The sequence below is a fragment of the Meles meles genome, chromosome 2 (assembly GCF_922984935.1).
Source record: "Meles meles chromosome 2, mMelMel3.1 paternal haplotype, whole genome shotgun sequence".
Lineage (NCBI taxonomy): Eukaryota > Metazoa > Chordata > Mammalia > Carnivora > Mustelidae > Meles > Meles meles.
Window position 1 is genome coordinate 203,467,450 of NC_060067.1, and position 16,694 is coordinate 203,484,143.

Here is a 16,694-nt window from a genome sequence, read left to right on the forward strand (position 1 = left end):
TACTGTATTTTTACAGTAAAATGTGTATGTCCTATGAAAGGGAATTGTTTGTCTCAAGGAGTAAACGATTGAGAATCTCTAACTGATCACAATGTTATTTCGTCGGAGGGAAATATAAAAATCTCTTTATTGGTTGAGGTTTTACCTTTTAGATTATGTAATATACATTTCTGTTGACCTTCAAACTCTCATTCTCTGTCCTTTCTTGTTTTCATCTCCTTCCAGTTATCTGCCATACAGTGAAAACCGTTATGTATTATCCCAAATGATTTCCTCCTGCCCTATCCTAATTTTCTTCCTTTCCCCAACCTACAGCTCTTCCCACTCCTGTTTTCTGTATTTCCCCTCTATTTTGCATTTCCTTTGTACCATGTGTGTATGTTATACAAAACATAGTTTTGCCTTCATTTGCAATTTTTTTTTTTTTGCTAATCTTTTGGTCTTTTTGTGACAAATTAAAAAACCATTGTTGTTCCATAAATGTGCTTTTTTCATTTTTAAAGAGATTGTTTGAATCTCGAGATGAGTCACAAAGTAGTAGTATCTGGATATTTGAAATCCATATTTATTTCTTTTTATTGACAAGGGGTAATGGGAATGGGCGTAAAGCTGGAAGTGTTTGCCATATACATTCCAGTGATTTTAGATGCAAAGAACTTTCCTTTTTGCTGCTCTCCCTGCTTTCATTTCAACCTGTGCTTAGGGGGTGCTTGATAATCTGAGTAGACGAGCGGGGTGGGGATTGGTATAAGGATCCACCACGCTCTGCAGCATCTCCACCTTCTTTTGCAGATTCCAATCTCGTCCTCTGTTAACTTGCAGATGTCTCTTCTGCAAATGCCAGACAGATTTAAACAATGGTTTTCGGCAGAAGGCAGACCACTTCTTACTGTAGAAGAAAAGAGGTAGTGAAATAATTAGTTCATGAGTGGAATGTGAGACGTGAGACACTGTTGTTAAATGTGAGGACAGAAGGGTTCCGGTACGAGCACTTCCGTGTGGAGAGAAGAAACCGGACAAAAGATCTGTTCAATTGTTCATCACCTTCACTGTCCTTTTTGACCCAATAGCCCAAGTGTGAACACACTCCTCCCTCCTTTTCTTACAAGTTCCTGGCATTGCTAACCGATGCGTCAAAGAGAACTTCGGTAAATGTCACAGTGGCTCAATGAACAAATACGTGTCCACGTAAAATTGGGGAGGGGGGCACCATTCAGCAAGAGTGCTGGGTGGGATCAAAGAATTGCGATCTGGAGACAGAGATCGGGTAGCAACCCAGGTAGTGTCCTGGTAGGGAGCACAAGTCAGAGGTTTTTAAAGCAAAAAGGGAATGCACTGTATACGTTGTTCACAAAGATTTTTTTTTTAATTTGTTTATTTGTTTATTTACAGCATAACAGTGTTCATTGTTTTGGCATCACACCCAGTGCTCCATGCAGTACGTGCCTTCCTTATTACCCACCACCTGGTTCCTCAACCTCCCACCCCCCCCCACCCCCCGCCCCTTCCAAACCCTCTGGTTGTTTTTCAGAGTCCATAGTCTCTCATGGTTCATCTCCCCTTCCAGTTTCCCTCAACTCCCTCTCCTCTCCATCTCCCCATGTCCTCCATGTTATCTGTTATGCTCCACAAATAAGTGAGACTATATGATACTTGACTCTCTCTGCTTGACTTATTTCGCTCAGCATAATCTCTTCCAGTCCCGTCCATGTTGCTACAAAAGTTGGGTATTCATCCTTTCTGATGGAGGCATAATACTCCATCGTGTATATGGACCACATCTTCCTTATCCATTCATCCGTTGAAGGGCATCTTGGTTCTTTCCACAGTTTGGCGAACGTAGCCATTGCTGCAATAAACATTGGGGTACAGATGGCCCTTCTTTTCACTACATCTGTATCTTTGGGGTAAATACCCAGCAGTGCAATTGCAGGGTCATAGGGAAGCTCTATTCTTAATTTCTTCAGGAGTCTCCACACTGTTCTCCAAAGTGGCTGCACTAACTTGCATTCCCACCAACAGTGTAAGAGGGTTCCCCTGTCTCCACATCCTCTCCAACACACGTTGTTTCCTGTCTTGCTAATTTTGGCCATTCCAGCTGGTGTCAGGTGGTATCTCAATGTGGTTTTAATTTGAATCTCCCTGATGGCTAGTGATGATGAGCATTTTTTCATGTGTCTGATAGCCATTTGTATGTCTTCGTTGGAGAAGTGTCTGTTCATATCTTCTGCCCATTTTTGGATATGATTATCTGTTTTGTGTGTGTTGAGTTTGAGAAGTTCTTTATAGATCCTGGATATCAACCTTTTGTCTGTACTGTCATTTGCAAATATCTCCTCCCATTCTGTGAGTTGCCTTTTTGTTTTGTTGACTGTTTCCTTTGCTGTGCAGAAGCTTTTGATCTTGATGAAGTCCCAAAAGTTCATTTTTGCTTTTGTTTCCTTGGCCTTTGGAGACATATCTTTTTTTTTTTTAAGATTTTATTTATTTATTTGACAGAGAGAGATCACAAGTAGGCAGAAAGGCAGGCAGAGAGAGTGAGAGGGAAGCAGGCTCCCTGCTGAGCAGAGAGCCCAATGTGGGACTCGATCCCAGGACCCTGAGATCATGACCTGAGCTGAAGGCAGCAGCTTAAACCACTGAGCCACCCAGGCGCCCCTGGAGACATATCTTGAAAGAAGTTGCTGTGGCTGATATCGAAGAGGTTACTGCCTATGTTCTCCTCTAGGATTCTGATGGATTCCTGTCTCACGTTGAGGTCTTTTATCCATTTCGAGTTTATCTTTGTGTACGGTGTAAGAGAATGGTCAAGTTTCATTCTTCTACATATCGCTGTCCAGTTTTCCCAGCACCATTTATTGAAGAGACTATCTTTTTTCCATTGAATATTTTTTCCTGTTTTGTCGAAGATTATTCACCAGAGTTGAGGGTCCATATCTGGGCTCTCCACTCTATTCCACTGGTCCATGTGTCTGTTTTTATGCCAGTACAAAGAATTTTTGATCGGTGTTGGCAGCAGAAAGCTACTTCTGGCTGAATCTGATTGGTTGCTAATGATCTCACTAAGCAAAAATCTCTTACTGTAGCAGGTTGCAGGTGTTTGGGCTGAGTCCTTGGAATATTTGCAGTTTGGCCCAGGTCAAAAGTTCGTGGCTCCACCAGTGAAGACGTGCATAAGGCCCACCTCCTAAATGGCCTCCCAGTCCATTTTAAAACCCCTTGACATAATTGACCCCATTTCATTTTCCTTTCACATCTATGTTCTAAATATACCAGTTTCTTAACTGTTTTACTCCTTTATGTGGATCTGCAACAAGTATTTGCAGAGCACCTTCAAATCAGCAGGCATTTTTCTTTGCACTAACAATAGAACAGTGAAAATGGGGAAAATTTTCTCTATTCTCACAGGACGTATCTTCTGGGAATAAATCTGACCATACAAAAACAGGTGGCTAGGATTATTTCAGAAAGTAGTGTTGGGAACAAAATAATACAGTCATCGACCAGATAGAGTCTGCAGGATGCGGCCGACGGAAGGGACAGAGAAAGGCTTTCTGAGGCTGTAGCGTTTGAACGGAGGTCTGAATGATGGGCATGAAAGAGACGAGCAAATACCCCTTTGAGGGTATTCTAGGCACACGGAACAGCAAGAGCAAGGTCCCCTGCTTAGTTTATTGGAAGAACAGAAAGATTTGTATAGGTTGAGCGTTACGGAGAAAAATAAGTTTGGTAAGACACGAGAGGAGGTAAGACAGAAGGAGGATCCCGTGTTACTCGCAGGCCATGGTGAGTTTGCAGGTCCCTGGACCTGATGCTGCAGTCCTCTTGCTCCAGCTCCCTTGACAACTGACACGCCCATTCTTCCGCTACAGTGTTCATTTTCGCAGCCCCTGGGTGGCTCAGTTGGTTAAGCATCTGCCTCCCGCTCAGGCTGTGATCCTGGAGTTCAGGGATCGAGCCCCTCCTCTGGCTCCTTGCTCAGCAGGGGGTCTGCTTCTCCCTCTCCCTCTACCATTCCCCCCGCATGCTCTTGCTCGCTCTTGCTTGCAAATAAATAAATTAAAATTAAATTGTTCAGGTTTTTTACCTTTCCTGTCTCCTTTTTCCCTCCTGTCTGTGTGCCTGAGGGCTCAGGTGAAGTTTCAGGAAATCAGATCATGTGGTACCAGTTGTGGTGCTCGTCTGTTCTACAGACACATAAGTCCCTTGTGTCACGTTTCAGGCAGCTCAGAAACAAGCAGAAGTTTTTTTTTCTCTCTGTATTTAGGTATGATCTACTTAACTCAATGTACCTTAGTCACTGAGTGTATCAGAAAAAATAAATTTGTAGACATTCTGAAAAATCCTTTCCCAGTTGTATCTAAAAAGCTGAAAATTTGTCATCGTATCCAGATCCTTATTTCCTCCAGATGACTCACCGGTTAGCCAAGTTAATTTAGTAGGAAGCTCTCTAATGGCAGAGCTGATGACCTGGCACTACAATCCTCAAAATCAAGTGACTGCCCAGGGGAAAAGCCATCTAAGAAAGAGGTAGAAGGAAGACAGTTAAGCTTTAATCCGTCTCACCTCTGTATTGAGAGTTTGCATAGTGCCAAGGATTTCCCACCCGTGAGGTCACCGAAGCTCCACTCAGTAATGGATGGATCCTAACAAATGAGGATTTTTCAGTCATCGCATTACTTTTGTTTATATTCGCCTGTGAGGCCATTCCTGGCTAAGAGTGGTGAGACAATATTTTTTAGATTAAAATTTGGTGATAATGTTCCTCTTTGCTGTAGCAGAAAGACATCCGCAATATACCCAGCTGGTCAAGTAAGTTGAATATATATTTGGAAGGAGAGAATTAAAAAGGAAATCAGTATGATCAATGATTTCTGATAAATGTTATTTTAAAAATAGGAAGAGAAGAGTATTACCTTAACCAAATTAAAACTCATCTGAACACAAATATCCATATAGCATTTCATAATGAAATACTAGCCTTAGTCCCATTAAAATAAGAAGGGAAAGAAGAATGCCCGCTGTTGATATATATTAACATAGTTCTGAAATTTCTGGACAACACTAGGAGTCATAAGAAGAGAAGTCAGGGATGACTTGAGCCTACTGCTTTTCCTCTTCTTCTATTCCTCCTCAAATGCCATTCGAATTAGGTCAGTTGCATTTTGAAAGAGTCTGTGGGAGTGCCCCAAGCACAGGGTACCGTCAGTACATCAGAAACAGAAATTCCTGGAAGATACAAAATAAATATGATCAGATTGAAAGATTTAGGCTTTTGGCCACCAGTGCCAGTCAGATACTCTCAAGTGCCTGCCTGCCATTATAGAATGAATGGGTCATAGAGAATATCTCTGAAATACCGTTCTTCTTGAAAGTGGTGGGGTAGTTTCCGAGACTTCTCACTCCCTAGAGGACAAGTCTGTGAACTGAAGCTTACGCAGCGAGCCCTCTAGATTAGTTGGCTGGCTGGGCTACGGTACAGACAGAAACACGGAGGAGGTTCCACAATGGAAGCTTTGGATGGTAACTGACACCGTCTCGGTTTAGACATCTAGGAGACTGGCGGACTAAGGATAAGCCACGACTTCACTGTGACAAATCATCAGGAAGATAAGGCACCATGAGCTAAAGTTAATGAAATAAACAACATATTGGTACCCTCAAGGACTAAAGGTATTGGCATTGCCAGTGTGACCAACAATTAAACATCTGTGTATCAAATTGTTTAGAGAAATAACACCTATTATCACAAAGCTGCACAAACAAGGAAACAATAAAGATAATAGAATTAGTGGGCAGGTTGAGACATGAAAAAAATTTTTGAAAAATAAAAATATAAGGTATTAAAGACCAAGTATTAGACAAGAAAATTAGCGAACAAAGAGATACATCTGAATTATTTACCCAGAACTTAGCATGAAGACACAAGGTCTCACTTTTATTCCAGGACAAGATAGGAATGAGAGGAGGCAGTGCTTAAAGAGATTCTCCAGAAATGATGGAAAAAATATAGATCCACAGAATCAAGATAAAAAAGCATTCCTAACAGATAATATAAAAGAAGTTCACATTAAGATATAAAACAAAACAAATGCTAGATCAGAAAAACATTAAAAAAGGACAATAACTTGAAATACTTATTTAAAAGTAATAAATAATAAAAATAAATGAATAAATAATAATAAATAATAAATATTTAATAATTAAGCTATGGCAGAAGAGTGAAAGCCAAAAAGAATGGCTTGTGGGAGAAATTACTGCTGGTGTGGAATTGGGTACTCAGTAATGCTTTCTTTCCAGAATAAGGATAACATTTACAAATGACTGAAATGATTTACCACCAAGATTTCTACAGCAAAGGAAATCCTAGAGGACATACACCGTGAGCAAAGAATGTAACACAGAAAGGTGGCCCGAGAGTCAAAGTGGAATTCTAGTAAATACCAGTAAGTTGATGATAGTAACAATAATGCCCTCCAACGATGAGGTTTGAAAAAGAACAGACTGAACATGACAGACGCGCAGCTAACATTGTTCTCAGTGGTGGAGTTTGAAGGCTTTCCTTCTAGGTCAGAAAAAAGCAAATGTTTTCCACTCAGTGCTCCTATTCAACATAGGACTGGAAGTCCTAGCAGAGCAGTCAGGCAAGAAAAAAAAAAGGGTGTCTAGTTGGAAATGAAGAAGTAAAATTGCCTCGTTTGCAGATGACATGATTAACTCAAAATGGACTTCAGTGTAAGACCCAGAGCTACGAGAGTTCTAGAATAGGAAAAAAATTGCCTTGACATCGGTCTTGGCAGTGATTATTTGAATGACATCAAAAGCACAGGCCACAAAAGCAAAAATAAGTGAGTGGGACTTTAGCCAACTGAAAAGCTCCTGCACAGCTAAAGGAGTGATCAGTAGGGGGTGCCTGGGTGGCTCAGAGGGTTAAGCCTCTGCCTTTGGCTCAGGTCATGGTCCCAGGGTCCTGGGATCGAGCCCCGCATCGGGCTCTCTGCTCAGCAGGGAGCCTGCTTCTCCCTCTCTCTGCCTGCTGCTCTGCCTACTTGTGATCTCTGTCTGTCAAATAAATAAATAAAATCTTAAAAAAAAAAAGGAGTGATCAGCAAGATGAAGAGGGAGTCTACAGAATGTGAGAAAATATTTACAAACCATGTATTTGTTAAGGGGTTAATGTCCAAAATATATATAAGGAAGCCATACAACTCAAAAGTAAAAAAATCCTCTAAAAATCCAATTAAAATATGGGCAGAGGACTTGACTAGATTCTTCTCAGAGTAGACTGGCCAATAGCCGGCAAGTACATGAAAATGTGCCTACACAGGATCAGGGACACACAGCATCAGGGACAGGCAAATCAAAACCACAGCGAGACACCACCTCACACCCGTCAGTGAGACACCACCTCACACACCGCCAAGACAAGAGATAAGCCCTACAGGGATGTGGAGAAAGGGGATCTCTGATGTGCTGTTGGTGGGAATGTAAACTGGAGAGTAAATATGGAAAGTCCTCAAATAATTAAAAATTAACGCTGTAATTAAAAATAGAACTACCGTGTGACCCAGCAATCCCGCTTTTGAGTGTATGTCTGAGGGAGGTGAAATCAGTATCTCGAAGAGACACCTGCGTTCTCCTGTCACTGCAGCCTTAGTCACCATAGCCAGGACATGGGAACCATCCAAGAGGCCATCAACAGAGGACAGATGAGGAAGCTGTGACGTTTATAGCAACGGGCCATAATTCAGCCATGCAGAAAAGAAATCCCGCCGTGCGCGACCGCATGGGTGGGCTGCGATGGCCTTGTGCTTGTGAAACGAGAGAAGGACAAACACTGTACGATTTCACTTCATGCAGAGTCCACTAACACTGAACTCACAGAAACAGAAAATGGAATAGTGGCTGTGAGGCGCCGAGAGGTGGGGAAATGGGGAAATGTTGGACCAAGTGTACAAACCAAATTACGAGATGAGTAAGTTCTGCGGAGGTGGCGTACAGCACGGTGACTCCAGGTGACCGTTCTGTGTTGTGTCCTTAGACATTGTTAGGAGAGTAGAGATGCAGTGTTCTCACCGCAACAACAACAAAATGGTAATCGTGTGGGGTAAGGGACGCATTAGCCTGTGTTGTGTTTCCTAATATGTACGTGTATCAATCATACGAACCTTGTTCGTCTTAAACTCACACAATGCTGTATGTCAGTGGCATCTCAATAAATGTGGAAAAGAAAAACAACAAAAGGCAGAAGACTCACAGGGGCCTGTCTGTGTGGACAGCAGGAGGAATCAGCTGCTGCTGGAGCCAAGAGGGAAACAGCCAAACCCCAGACAAATGTTTACGATCTGAGTGTGGGCTTTGGTAGCACAAATCCTAGCATCGCTGGGTCCCAGACACACCGGACTCACTCTTCTTTCCTGCCCTTCCACTGAAGGTTTTCAAGAGAGATTGGGTAAAGAGCAAGAAGAATCACCTGTGACCTCTTTGAGGGACAGGCAGGAAGGGGCTCCTGAAGTCCGAACCTGGGCGGGGGACTTGCCGTCTCCCCCTGTCCCAGGCAGCAGCGGATGTACGCGCCACCGCGGGGGCGGGGGAGCTGGGAAAGTCCACTCGTCCTCCAGCTGCAGGTGCACCGGCAAGAGGCCCCACGGAGGCGGACGCAGGCGGGGGCAGGGGAGCCGAGGGAGACTCTGCAGATACTCTGGCCTTCCGCTGAGGACGAGCAGCTGCCATCTGAGGCCGACACGGGCGGGCCGAGAAGTACTTCCCAAGGTCAGAAGAGCCCAGAGCGGCTCCCCAGGGTGCAGGCGCGGTGCACTGTGAAGGGGGCAGCTGTGTGGGTGGAAATCAGGAGTTCGGATTTGGATATATTACCTTGAACTTAAACACCCGAACAGAGACCTAAATTGTCACTGGATGCTCGATACAAGTCCGGAGCTGAGAAGAGGCCCAGGGGAGTGTTTAAAAGGGCGCCGCTGGCCCCACGGAGCAGGTGGAGAGAAGGAAGAGAAGTCCAGGGAATGAGCCCTGGGGCTCCCCAGTATGGAGAACATTGCGGGGAGGGGGAAGTCGCCAAAGAGAGGAGGGGGGCGCCTCTGGGGAGACGGTTGGAGGGTCCGGTGAGTGCGCTCCCCCGGGAGCTGAGTGAGGAAGGCACATGAGGAGGAGGCGGGCGACCAGCTGCTCTTGGTGCTGGTGCTGAGCCGCCAAGGTCGCAATGGTTAATGACCCTAGGATCCAGCCACGTGGAGATCCTTGGAGACGGAAACCACAGCTTGGGTAGCAGGGAGAGGGGCCGGGAGAGTGCCTGCTCAGGACAGTGTTAAGGATTCCAGGAGAAGAACCGGAGTGAAAATATGGGTGACGATTTTGAGGTGTTTCACTGTCAGATGAAGCAGAGCGGGTAGCATTGGAAGAAGAGTGAAAGAAAAAGTTTTTCCTTAAAATCGAAGAAACAGCAGGGGCACCTGGGTGGCTCAGTGGGTTAAAGCCTCTGCCTTTGGCTCAGGTCGTGATCTCGGGGTCCTGGGATCGAGCCCCGCATTGGGCTCTCTGCTCAGCAGGGACCTGCTTCCCCTCCTCTCTCTCTGCCTGCCTCTCTGCCTACTTGTGATCTCTGTCAAATAAACAAATAAAATCTTTAAAAAAAAATCGAAGAAACAGCAGCATGTCTGTAAGCTAGTGGTAATAATCCAGTAGACAGAAAACGGATGATAGGATGAAGAGGGAAGAATGTTCGCCAAGAAATTCCTAGATGCGGTGTGAAAATTTATAACACCCTCTATTTTCTGCAACATCTGTTGTGATTTCAAACCTGTTCTTTCCCGAGATGGTTGTTTTAAGTGTGTCTCATTTTTTTTTGATCAGTGTCCCCGGATTATTATAAAGTGTATTACTCTTTAAAATACGAACTTTTCCTCTTATCTTTTATGTATTTGTGTCTCTTTCATTTGTTTCTCTAAATTCTAACTTACTTTCATCTCTCAGTTTTGAGAGATGAGAGATGTGCCTTATTTCAGTATGATTCATTTGCTAATTTTCATTTTGATGTTTCCTTTCATGTATGCCTGTTGCATAAGTATATTTCTGCATTTCCAAAAATTTATAATTTTGTTAATAATTTCTGACTTAAATGAATTAGGTTCAAAGACTTTTTTTTCCAATTTTGCAAAATTTTATTTTTTTTCCTGGCTTTATTGAGATAGAATTGTCGTAGAACATTGTGTAAGTTTGAAGCGTGCAACACGTTGATTTAATACACTAATAATTTTGATCTTCTGAAATGTTGGTAGCTGCTTTATGATTGTGTATCGCCATTTTTATAAATGCTTTGGCTATACTTAGAAATTTGCATTCCGTAGTTGGATATAGTGCATTAAGGTTCTTTCTGAGAGACCCGAGAGAAAGATCAGTTCCATCTTCTTGGTTTGTAGATGGCCGTCTTCTCATGTCTCCACGCTGTGTTCCCTCCATATATGCCTATGTCCAAATCTCCTCCTCTTAGAAAGACACCAGTCCTCTTAGGTTGGGTCCCACCTAATGACTCCATTTTCACTTAATCCCCACTGTCAAACCCCAGTGTACAAATATGGTCACTTCTGATGTACTGAGTCTTGGGATTTGATACATGCATTTTTGGAATGACACAATTTACACCATCCTTTTCCTTCTAACCTTTCTGAATGCTTTCATTTTAGATAGTTTTTAGTTTTGTTGTTGTTCTTGTTGTTGAGGTTTGGTTTGGGTTTTGTTTTTTTTTTTTTTTTTTAATATCATACAGTTGAGTTTAGTTGTTTCATCCTTTTTAAAGTGCTAAGTAGGGCACCTGGGTGGCTCAGTGGGTTACTCTGCCTTCAGCTCAGTTCGTGATCCCAGGGTCCTGGGATCGAGCCCCACAATGGGGCTCTCTGCTTGGCGGGGAGCCTGCTTCCCTTCCTCTCTCTCTCTGTCTGCCTCTCTGCCTACTCGTGATCTCTGTCTGTCAAATAAATAAAAATCTTCAAAAAAATAATGAAATAAAGTGCTAATTATTCTTGATTTGAAGCATAAAATTAACCTATTTGCATTTTAATGTTGTCACTAATATAGTTGAGTTTAATTCTACCATCTTACTTTGCTTTCTGTTTGCCAAGTCTCTACTTCTTTTCTCTCTCTGTTTCTCTCTTCTACTGGATTATTTTTAATCATCTCATTTTTTCCTACTAGTTGGGAAATCAAAGCTTTGTTCCCATTCTTTTTTTAAAATGTATTTATTTGACAGAGTGAGAGAGGGAACATAAACAAGCAGGGGGAGTGGGAATGGGAGAAGCAGGCTTCCCAATGAGCAGGGAGCCCAATGCGGGGCTCGATCCCAGGACCCTGGGATCATGACCTGAGTCAAAGGCAGACACTTAGCCAGCTGAGCCACCCAGGTGCCCCCTTTGTTCCCATTCTTGTAGTAGTTCTCATAGAATGAAAACATATGTTCTTAAAATAGCAAAGTCTAAAATTAATCAAAATATTTATCCTTATATAATACAATGAATTTACATCTTTGTCATCATCATTTAACACCTCCCAGTTATTTGCTTTTTTGTCAAGTTTTAAAATTCTACATCTATTTTTAATCCCTGCTACTTTCAGATGTTTGATGGGTTTCTAAATTGGTTTATCCAAGTTTGAGAAGAGTGCATTTTTACCTAGTAAAGCTGAAGATTCATATTGTAAGACTCCATTCTATCCCTAAGATGGCACTCCAGGAAACTCAGACATATGTGAGAGGAGTTTTATAGTAAGATTGTTTATAACAGCCAGCAACCAGAAAAACGTGAAATTTCCACCATCATTACAATAGTTAAATGTGTCATTACTGTTGTATCAACTGCAAATAAGAGTAGTCAAATACTTTTCATTTCTGGTTCTTCTACATCATTCATTTTCTTGTCTTACTGACTTGTCATTCTACTTTATAATAATTCAGAACATTTTTATATGTAAACAGGCCATTGTTTATTTAACTGTGCTTTGATTGACGGAAATCAGTTAGGTAATCTCCAGTCTCTTGCCTTTACATATACTACAGTGATGACTAACACTGTGCACCTGCTACTTAGCACATGGATGAAGAAGGTCTGTAAGATGCATTCCCACGGGAATGGAGTGGTGGGTCTAGGAATTTAACATTTTTTTGTTGCCTGTTCATCTTTCATGATATTAAAAAAAAAAACTTATTTAGATTCTAGTGCTGTTAACTTTTCATTACTCCTGTTTTTAAATGAGATGATTTTTTCCTGGACCAAAAGCCTTGTGTAGGGTATGTGCCAGGAATTACTTTTAATAACCAATATCTTATATTAATCATGTTAGCTCTTACTTTTATTCAGGCCAGTGGAGATAAGCCAGATACATGGCTATTCACAAGATAATGTCTCTGTTCCCCTTCCAGATTCACCAGTAGATTCTGTGTTGCATATATAACTTGTTTACGCCATTCTTGGTTTGGTCTGAATTATCTGTCAAGTCCACTACTGACCCCTGGGATGCTCCCATGAATCACCCATGAATTCTGTTCTTGTTTTGCAAAGGGATGTTTTCGAGTTTGTTTTTAGGGTGTGCCCCTTATCTTCCAGAAGTAATCTCTTCTAGAACCTCCTAAACTGTGATGTCATGTGCCTCTGTTTTTCACATTCCATCTATATGCTGGTTTACTTGAAGATGCTATTTTCAATTCTTTTTCTAACTCGTGTTGGTTTTGGATGATTTCTAAACGAAAATGGCAGAAATGCTGAAAGTCATCTTATAGGCTCCTTTCATTAGAATGTTTGTCTTACAGTCTCTCAGGTGCCACCAAAAGGTCCTGTATTTATTCTTAGAATATGAAACCGTAGTTTCCAGGCTATCTTCAATTTCTTCTTTCGTTTTATAGATACTCTCTTTAAAGGACTGGGAAATGACAAGATGGGTCACAACTCTTGTTAGCCTCACATGGAATAACACAGCACAACACAACACAAAAACTATCCACACTCTCTTTCTTGCTACACATTATTTTTGGGCTTGTATGTTTGACCAGACACTATATAGTTCATTCCTGATTGAACTGCTAGCATGAACCACATTTTCTTCCAAATAAAATTTCATTTTCTCACTGATAAACTTGGCATTCAAAATCATGGTCTTTGGGTTGCCCATAAGGACTCGAGAACTGTTGGCAAAGGGAAGGCAGGAGACTGGTTCACTGTCACAGGCAGGGGACTGATGGCTGCGGGCAGTGAAGCAGTCCAGCTTCCACATCGGTTTATTTCCGTGAAAACTTATGACTTCCCCATCTCCTTCATCTCCAGCTCTTGGTGACCGCTGTTCACCTCAATGCTTACTGAGTCACATGTAAGTGAGCTCATGCAGCACTTCTCTTTCCGTGTAGGACTTGCATCATTTGGCATCTTGTCCTCAGGTTCTTCCATGTTGTTACGAATGTGTATGTAAATCAAATCTCATGTTATATAACCTTAAATATACCCAATTTTGATTTGTGAATCATACCCAGTAAGCTGGGGAAAACTTCTGAAAATTACCTGTGACCTTATTTTAATTCCAACTTTATCGAATCTTTGGGTGGCATGTGATTTCTCGAAAGTCTTGCTACTGTTAGTTGACTTGGTTTGATGCTCATCAACTCAATGTTTTTCTTAAGTCACTGACAGACTCCTAACAACTCTTTTGCATTTGCTCAGTATGTGTGGCGTTTTTTTCCTGGTTCTGTCGATGGTATTTTCTTCCTTTTTCTTCTCCAATTCCCTCTTGTCCTCTCCCTCCTTACTTCCATTTTCTCATCTTCTCTATTTTGCTACTTCTCTATTTCATGCTGCTGGCTTTCCGTAAGCATTCCCAGGGACTCCTGAAGCTTTAGACCCTTATTACGGAACAATGGTATGAGTCCTGCGGTGATTTCTCATCTGAATATCGGGCCCACATTTTCAGTGCTACACACTTCCACCTGAAAGATGCACAGATCCCTAAAACTCAAGATCTTGAAACTGGCCCTGTTTTTGTCCTTGTCTGAAATCTCAAAAACAAAGCAAAACAAAAACAAAAAAAATAAAAAAAAGAACAAACATTCTCCTTACTGTATTTTCTTTCTGGGTTAATGCCCTTTGACTTTATTCAGGAACCCAAGCATTGCCATCCCAGTGCCTTCATTTGTTCATTAACTATAATCAGTTACAGCTCGTACGTGTCCTTTCAGGTGTCCCTCTCTTCACCAAGTTACTGCTTAGTCGTACTCTCTTGTAGGTGACGTCCCGTGATCATTCCCTTTCAGGCTTCCCCATCTTCTTTGTTGCTTCAAGAGATGTTTCTAAATGCAAATGACTTTGTCCGTTCCATTTTCAGAGCCAGCCGGTACATGGTGAGCTCCTCCTCCCTCAGCGTGTGCCCTCAGGACCCTCTGTGGGCTGCCTCTGAGTCTCTCTGCCAGCCCCAGGCTTGAGCCCCCACCTCAACATGCTGCATGCTGAGCCTGTAATTCCCCATGACTCTCACACTTTGGTGTCTTTGCTCATGTCCATTTACGTGTCTGAAGCCCCTCCCAATTCTCAGACTCACTTAGCAAATCATCTTTCATTTACAAGCAGTACAATCATGATTTCTTTTACAAAATCAGTCTTATGTGGGCTTTTTTGTACCTTGAGTAATCTCAGAAAGAATTTGATCTCTTCCTCTATAACCCCAAGCCCCCAAACATCCATGCTTTAACTTCACTTATTTTGATATAATCGTTCAGTTCTCTGTCTCCTCCCATAAAACTTTCAAATCCTTATGCGTAGTAATATGGCTTACTTGTTTTTTTAGGTCTAAAGCTCAGAAAAGTGCCTGGAAGATAATATATGTTGGATATAGTATGACAGACTAATAGCTACTGAAATGGAATAAAATGATATTTTGGGATTGAGAAGTTAGGGGCAAAACACAAGCTGGTGGTCTTTTCCACAGGGGACCTAGAAGGAGGGATGAAAGTGAAAGAAGAGGATTTTGATGCGAGACGAATAGGTGGAGAGCTGAGAGCACTAGAGAAAGAGCAAGAAGGCAGCGTCTGGACTGCTCGGGTCTCAGAGCTTGTCCCTGGTTAGGGGCTTAGAGACTGGAGAGCCCTGTGCTTGTCTGACTGATGGACTGTTCTCAGCATGAGGAAATGAATGCGCTCTTCTTGATTCAGCCAGGCCTTAACGTTACCCAAAATCCGTCAGAGGATAAAAACAGCAGCATGTGAACCACATGGAAGGTTAATGTTGCAAGCTCCATTTAAACAGGAAAGCCTTCTCTATTTTATCACGACCAAAGCCATAGTCAGCACGTGAGATAGTCTTTGTGGACCTTTCTACCCAATATGAAGTTTAGGACAGTGCCCGGCAGTTAGTATGTTCTACACAAATCCTCATTTAGTGACGAAAGAAAGTATTTCCAGGTGCAAACATAAAGATTATTTCATCTAGTAAGTGTTTGTAACATACGTGGTCCAGATGACACCGGCTCTTCTTGTGTGACCCACAAACTATTTAAACTCCTTCCCCATAGTTGATTACCAAATACTCAAGCGGCCCCTTGCCCCGTGCAAAGCCTGTCACGGTGCTCAATCTCATAACCCTGAGCCCAAACTGAGAGTCAGACGCTTAACTGAGCCACCCAGGTGCTCTGAACCTGGTACCTCTGAATCACTGTCTTAGCTCTGAGGATTTGTGATCTCAGAGCGTCACCTTCATGCTACTGTCCCCGTTTCCCTGCTCAACTGCTTTCTTCCTGCCTGGCTCACGCACGAGTACTCCAAAGTGTGTGTGCCTCCTACTTGCTTCGTTATTCAAGACTCTTTGTGCTTTGATACCTATTCTGTGTGATTGTCATTTGTCGTAAGAATCCCTTCCTAGAATATGGAGCAGCCCGTGGTCTTCTCAGTAATCCTTCCCTGGGGACTATAACGCTCTTTCTGAAACCCCGTGCTGTGTCTGTGCCGTTTATACAGGATGAGCTTGTGGCCAGTTTTTCTGGGGCAGTTCTGACTTACGCCTGCTGTTGTGGTGGTTACAACAGTGCTCCATTTACCTGCTTTCCCGAAGCATCTATTTGGGATGGGAAAAAAGCCACATGTTCATCCTACTTTTACAACTATGGACACACCTGTCCCGGAATGAGAGCTGTGTCTCATTACTCAGTACTGCTCTCTGAATTCCTCTGGGAGCCGAATACTTCTATGGCAGCTTCCCTAAGACATGCCCTTCGCGCTAGCTCCTGTGGTGGGATTCCATCCCTCTCGTCCTCTGACCTGGTGAGGAGGTACCGTGGTGGATGCCACTGTGACCCAGTCCTTTAAGACCTGCCTGTCTGCAAGCCCATCGTCATGCCTTACCAGTGCACCCCAAGGGACAAAGTAAGGACAAAGCAGAAGAGACTGCATCAGGCAGAGGGCACAATGGTAAAGGAATGACCTCATTCCTATTTTACCCCATTGTGACCCTCGTGAAGCTGCTGATTTCAGGTTGATGAATCCAGGCTCTTGTCTGACCCGCCGGGTGGGCTTCCGATGGCAGACCCTGGCAGCCAGCCCGCACCTTACCTGGTGATAAGAGGGGCATGAAGAGGAGCCAGAAGAGAAGTCCGTGGAGTCTCATGGCTGAACGGCCAGTGAAGACAAGAGGCATCGGCTGTTTGGAGCCTGGGGTTTC

General features: G+C 42.9%; 1 protein-coding gene across 1 annotated transcript; it reads right to left on the minus strand.

Annotated features, from left to right (window-relative positions):
• Nucleotides 1-683: 683 nt before the first annotated feature.
• Nucleotides 684-16,694, minus strand: LOC123930012 (beta-defensin 109-like). Its single transcript, XM_045986237.1, has 2 exons — nucleotides 16,586-16,694; nucleotides 684-889 (listed from the first exon to the last, which is right to left on the minus strand). The coding sequence occupies exons 1-2, from the start codon at nucleotides 16,668-16,670 to the stop codon at nucleotides 684-686; spliced, it is 291 nt and encodes a 96-aa protein (XP_045842193.1). The 5' UTR covers nucleotides 16,671-16,694.